Here is a 6,868-nt window from a genome sequence, read left to right as displayed (position 1 = left end):
GGAGGAGCCTGGAGATGAAGTCAGCCATGAGGAGACTGAAGAGGAAACTCCTGCCCTCTGACACGGTATAGGCTGGTGGCTCCTTCTTTCTCCCCCCTTTGAAAACCTTTGTTCATCAAATAAACTCTATTTACTAAAAGATGTCTAGTTAATTTGTATATTTCTAGCAAGATACACATGACTTTCAAAGATTCCGAATAGCATGAAATTATAATGCAAAAGGTGGGTTTCGTGTTACAAAGGAAAGTAGAGAAATTGTTAGATGGAAAGGTGGATGTTGCTTTTGCAACACAGACTTGGAAGAAATTTTAAATGATCAAAACATGCTCGCATGATTTTATTACTTTGGAATGATGGGTATTTTTCCTGCTCTACTGAAGGAGAATTGACAAAAATGGCATACATTGATGCTTTGATATGCATATACATTGTGCAATGATCACTAGGGGAAATGAATTAAGGTGGGATATTTCTGTTATTTCTTACAAGTGCATGGGATTCTGCAATTGTCCAAATAAAAATTTCAACTAAGAAAAAGCAAAAATATAGATGTACTCAGAAATTCCCACTACATTTCTCCAGTTTTACCAGGAAAGGGGCCAAGACACATATTGGAAAATAGTGCCACGTGGGCATTTGGTCCCTACAAGGTCTTTCATGAAGTAATCGCATCTTAACGAAGTAAATACTTACAAATTAAGTTTCACCTGGGATACTTCCTTCAGGTAATAGCCTGAGGACTTTTTCACTTGAAGCCTACAAGTTGAGGTTGGCAGCAGGACTCCTGAAGCTCACTTGGTGTGAGTTAGAATGTGGACCTCAGCAATTATGAGTTCTGTGACCTCGTGCTAGTTCCTTGCCCTGAACTTCCTTTGAACCCCACTGGCCACATGCCACCCCCACGCCGCTGCACCCCTTGTCTGCCGATGCTTGGTCGGCTGCAGCACAGCACTCAGGACCTGTGTCCAAGTCTCTCTTCTCTCTCTTCCTATCCCCCACCCCAGTAGGATTATTCTTCACTTATGGCTGTATCCCTGGCACCTGGCACACCAAGTAGACGATTTAAAATGTCCTTCAAAAAAATCGCTGAATTAAGAAATTCAAGAATAAATATCGCTTTTCATTCATTTCTGCTCCTGAAATCACTGGAGAACATGTTTAAGAAGACAATTGAGTTGTTCTTATTCTCTGATAACGTGACTCCCTAAAAATGACAGTACCCTATGAAGATGCTTTAAATTATGCGTATAGATTGAAAAAGGTTGAAATGAAGTGGAAAGCATTATTCAAATAGACTTGGCTTTTATTTGTTTACTTATTATATTATTTACAGCTGCTGGGAGGTCCCCCCCCACCCCATTTCTGGAGGCAGATCTTAGAACTGAACTTTTGCAACTAGAAAAATGTTCATGTCGTGGTACAAATCTCAGTCCACAAGCCAGACATGCAGAGGCCCTGGGATGGGCACGTACCCAGAGCTTCGGAGAAACAGCCATAAGGGTCCTGTAAAGAGGAGAAGCAGCCAGGAGGAGAGAGGCAGTAGCTGAGGTCAAAATAATAATTGGCCATGGGCCTGAGTAATTAGGACCTTTTTGATCATTGGGTGAGTGAGAGATTCTGGCTAAACTGACTGAGCAGGAATTTTGGCTCAAACTGGGCAATGCAGAGACAAACAAGGAGGTACAAAAGTTGATGTCTAGTTGAAAATTTCAGGGGAAGCCCGGTAGAGTTTGGTTAAGGACAGAGTCTTTGTCACTGCTAGAACGTTTTACATTCTAGGCAAAATGTGTGTTTTTGAGCATATGGTCCTACGTAACATCTTAATTACTCCCACTGAAACAGCCTCAGCGGCAGCAGAATTCTTCCATGGCCACAGTCCCACTGGACTCCCTCTGATAATTCTCACGCTAGTTTTGGGATTAAAGAATTGATAAATTTGACAGAGCACTACGGATCATCACAGAAGAGCCGAGAAACTATTATTGCCTGAGTCTGCTCATTTCCACGTACAGATAGAAGAGAAGCCACTGGCCTTCACATGGCTATTTAACAGGATTTTCAAGGTTCAAGTGGACATTATTTCAGATGGTGGTGTCCTTGAAAGAAGGCTTTTAGGAGACTTTAGGTAAGAAACATAACTCTACATGAGGGTGTATGCCTGTGGGGTCTGGGCGTCTATGCCTAAGAGTGAGAAACGAAGAGTGAGAAAAATTGAAATCTAGATATCATGATTAATGTTCATGAATACATTTTGATTAAAAATAATGTGATAGGCACACCAGGGTGTGACAGACAGCACAGCTAAGAAATAGTAGCGAAGAGGACACTGTGAAATGACACACAGACATGAGTTCAGTGTGGAACTGGGGAAAAGGCATCTTTTGTTTTCTGGGACCCCTTGAATTATGCAAAGAAGAGATTTTTCTCAAGCTTATTAACTGTAGATGGGGCTCCTCACACTGAAGTCTACAGAGGTGTTTCTTATGCTAAAGTTAAAACTGGAGAGTAAATAAAATACTTCGAGCCTTCAAAAGAAAGTTGAAAACCTGCCTGCCTTTCGCTTTACCAAAAAATAAAAATTTTACAGCAATGATTTTCTTTTCTATGCCTTTCTCTGTGCCTTCATGTTTGTATCCTTTCTTGCCAAACAAACATCCCACTTTTAAGCAACTTTTCTACATACCCAAGTGGTCCCCTACAACCAGAGCTCCCTTTTTCCCCGTTGCCATGCGCCCTAAACAGAGATGTCCCCTCCTTCACGTAGGTTTCTCTGAGCCTTTTAGTGAGACGTCACCTTGTCTCACACACAGCTCATCTGTCTTTAGATGGTCTTCATCGATCCCGTATTACTATTAGATGTCTATTCTTTTCCCATGGTGTTGGATCATATTCCTTTCTCTCAAGTAACCTGAAACTCTGCCAGTTCTCCATCAATATTTGCTAAACAATTAGATGGATTGAAAACAGCACAAAGACGCAGCAGAAGCTGGTGGATGTTGTCTAAATTACCAAAGGTAGTTTGCGAACATGGGACCGATTCCTTTCTGACGCACAGGCCTGCCTTGGGGTCTGGGGTACCTTCTACCCTTCTGTCTAAGCCACAGTCTTATTTACATGGGGTCCCTGTGGAAGGCTTTCACAGCTAGGTTGAACCTCCCCAGTATCCCTGGTAAGGATACTGGTTGGTGTTTTCTAGTGATCGTTTCCTCTCTCTTTAAACTAGCCAGGATTGGTAGCTTGGCTACCATTTAGTTCAACACACTCTATTTACGGATGAGCCTCCAGTGTTGAAGTCATTTGGCACAGGACTAATCACAGCAGGTCGCCAGCCATGTGTGCTGCGACTGCACGTGTTAATTCGCCCAACCCTCATGACTTCCCTGTGAGATGGGCATTATAGTCCCCATTCCGCAGATGAGGAAGGAGAGGCTCAGTGAGGTCTCCCGCCCGCCCAAATCACAGTGACAAAGCCGGGACTTGAGCCCAGGTGGTTCTCACTGCAGAGAGCGTGCACCCGACTTCTCCAGTCGGCTAAGATGATATCAGACAAGAAGCCAAAGCAAGCAGGTGCTCCGTTTACTACCACCCACTGTCACCACCCACCAGCCCCCTCTTATTGAAGGAAAAATATCTCCTATTCTGTGTTCTAATGCAGTTGTTTTGGAATACATATTCTGGGAAATACACAACTCCTCTAAAAGGTCATCACCATATTTTAAAAAGCTGTGTGTTTATGGAGTTTTCCTTTAAGGTAACACACACATACGATGGGTCAGGCGATACTCGAAATATCGACGCCTTATGTAGATCCAGTCATTTAGTCCCTAGAGAACTTCCGTGAGACCAAGGCCGAAGGGGTGAGTGACCCGCCCATGTTTGCGTGCCCAGTAGGCGCCCAGCTGGGTCTTGAACAGGCTACGTGATGCCAGAGGCCCCACGTGTCTGCCTGGGCACCACAATAGCTACTGGTGGGTTTTTCCAGTTTCCCATATTAAATAGACTTTGGACAACACTGCATATAAAGAAAACTTGAAAGGCAGGTGAGTTGAGTAAAAAAGAAGTATCTACATTTGAACTGAAAAACACACCCAGAAAACCTGAAGGGATTTCTCATTATGGTAAGAAAGCAGAAATAAACTACAAAGGAAGAAATTAAGGCTCATTTTAAGGGTTCATAAAAAAAAAAGAAAAGAATTCAAAAGCAATAAGATGACATGGTAAGTATACGTTTAACATTTAAAAAAAACGCCCAACTGTTTTCGAAAGTGGGTGCACCATTTTACATTCCAACCAGAGTGCTAATTCCTTTATATTTTTGCCCACTGTTGAACTATCCACCTTGTTTTTAAATTCGGCCCTGTAATAGGCATGTGGTATTATCACACTGTGGTTTTCATTTACATTTCCCCGTGACAAATGATGCTGAGCATCTTTTCGTGTGCTTATTTGCTCTCTCTATATCTTCTTGTTGGGGTATTTGTACAAATCATTTGTCTTTTTTTTTTTTAAATTAAGTCGTTCGCTTTTTTTATTATTGAATATTAAGAGTTACAGCCACTCCACTCCTAGTTACTTCCCCAAGAATAATGAAAACGTATGTCCACATGAAGACCTGTAAATAAATGTTTAGAGCGTCTTGATGTGTTGTAGACAAAAAGTAGAAATAGTCCAAATGTTCATCAACAAGTAAATGAATAAACAAACTGTGGTCTGTCCATACGACAAAAAGGAACAAAATATTGGCACACACAAAAACAGGGGTGAATTTTATTAGTGAAAGGAGACAGACAAAAAGAGAATACATATTGTAGGATTCCATTTATAGAAATTCTAGAAAAAATATAAACTAATGGGTAGTGACAGAAAGCAGATCAGTTGTTGCATGAAGAAAGAGGGGCGGAGGGGACAGATTACAAAGGGTCACGAGGGCACTTTGGGGGTGACAGATAGGTTAATTCTTAAATATAGTGACGGTGATATGGATATATGCTTAAAGTTGTCAACACTCATGAAAGTGTACACTTCAAATACGTGAGCCTATCACGGGGATGTGAAGTAGAGCGTGGGGAATATGGTCAATAATACTGTAGTAACTATGGTGCCAGGTGGATGCCGGACTTGTTGGGGGTGCGGGTGGGGGTGGTGTCACTACATAAGTTATATGGATGTCTGGCTACTGTGCTGTACACCTGAAACTAATATAAAATAAGGTTGAATGTCAAAAAAATACATGGGTCCACTGCATGTTAATGATAGCTCAATAACAAATAATTCTTAATAAATAAACTTAAACAAAGAACAGAAGAGAAGCTCTGAGTTACACTTTTTTTTTCATAGCTTAGGAACTATTCGCCTCCCAGAGCTTTGGCTACCTGTGTATTTAAAGTAAAGATAGAAACAAAAAGTCTCTTTAAGGAAGAAAACACCAATAGAGAAATAGAGAAGAATTATATGGCTTTAAAATTTTTAATTTTCCATAGAATTAATTTGTGACTTAAAAAAAAAAAAAAAATGGAGGAGTGCTTCTGTGGAATTCGGTTCAAAGAGAACCACTGCAGATAGAGCTTCCCGAACCATTTAAATAGAGCAGCCAGTCTGGAAGGAAACAAAACATGCTCCTGTGGAGCTCGAAAGTCCTGTCACACCCACAGGCCCTGCCTTACCCACACGCCAGGCTGACTCCATTTTTAATGTCCCTTGTTCCACAATAGTCCTTTTCTGAATATATAACATCCACCTGTTTATCTTGGATACCTAGAACGTATATACTTAGAACACTATTTGTGTGCATTTTCTAAAATATAATTTACAGAATAAATGCTTGTGTAATAAGATGTCATTTTGGACACATTAGCTTAACCTTAACCTTAAAACAGCTGTTCATGTGGTGACAACATCTCACTAGTTTTCACACCTAACACCTGACTCTGTAAATCTGAATCTGTTAAGGGACGGTAAACATTTTCTGAAATAACACTTTAATTTTTTTTCCAGGCTACACAAGGAAGAAGGAAAGAACATGATTCAATGGAGTCGGGAAATGACACCAGGGTAAAAGAATTTATATTTCTGGGACTTACTCAGTCCCAAGACTTGAGCTTGCTCCTATTTCTTTTATTGAGTTTTGTGTACATGACAACTCTGCTGGGGAACCTCCTCATCTTGGTCACAGTGACCTGCGAGTCCCGCCTTCACACCCCCATGTACTTCCTGCTTCGTAATCTAGCCATCCTGGACATCTGCTTCTCCTCCATCACTGCTCCGAAGGTCCTCGTAGACCTCCTGTCAAGGATGAAGACCATTTCCTACCCAGGCTGCATGACACAGATGTTTTTCTTCCACCTCCTCGGTGGGGCAGACATTTTTTCTCTCTCTGTGATGGCATTTGACCGCTACATAGCCATCTCCAAGCCCCTGCACTACGTGACCATCATGAGTCGGGGGCGTTGCTCTGCCCTCATTGCAGCCTCCTGGGTGGGGGGCTTTACCCACTCCATCGTGCAGATTTCCCTGTTGCTCCCGCTCCCCTTCTGTGGGCCCAATGTCCTTGACACTTTCTACTGTGACGTCCCTCAGGTCCTCAAACTCGCCTGCACTGACACTTTTGCACTGGAGCTCCTAATGATTTCCAACAATGGCTTAGTCACTACCCTGTGGTTTATCTTCCTGCTGGTATCCTACACGGTCATCCTAATGATGCTGAAGTCTCAGGCAGGGGACGGCAGGAAGAAAGCCATCTCCACCTGCACCTCCCACGTCACTGTGGTGACCCTGCACTTTGTACCCTGCATCTATGTCTATGCCCGGCCCTTCACTGCCCTCCCCACGGACAAGGCCATCTCCATCACCTTCACTGTCATCTCCCCTC

At 42.4% G+C, this 6,868-nt stretch overlaps 1 protein-coding gene across 1 annotated transcript in view; it reads left to right on the top strand.

Annotated features, from left to right (window-relative positions):
* Window positions 1-6,027: 6,027 nt before the first annotated feature.
* The window catches only part of LOC102890968 (olfactory receptor 4D11), an 882-nt gene continuing 41 nt past the window's right edge, over window positions 6,028-6,868 (top strand). The window contains exon 1 of the mRNA XM_015588714.1: window positions 6,028-6,868. This exon is cut by the window's right edge and continues 41 nt beyond it. Within this exon, the coding sequence (XP_015444200.1) occupies window positions 6,028-6,868 (841 nt within the window).

This window comes from Pteropus alecto, unplaced genomic scaffold (assembly GCF_000325575.1).
Source record: "Pteropus alecto unplaced genomic scaffold, ASM32557v1 scaffold43, whole genome shotgun sequence".
In the NCBI taxonomy this organism is placed as follows: Eukaryota; Metazoa; Chordata; class Mammalia; order Chiroptera; family Pteropodidae; genus Pteropus; species Pteropus alecto.
The sequence above is the reverse complement of the archived record's forward strand: the minus strand, read 5'-3'. Positions and strand labels throughout refer to the sequence as shown.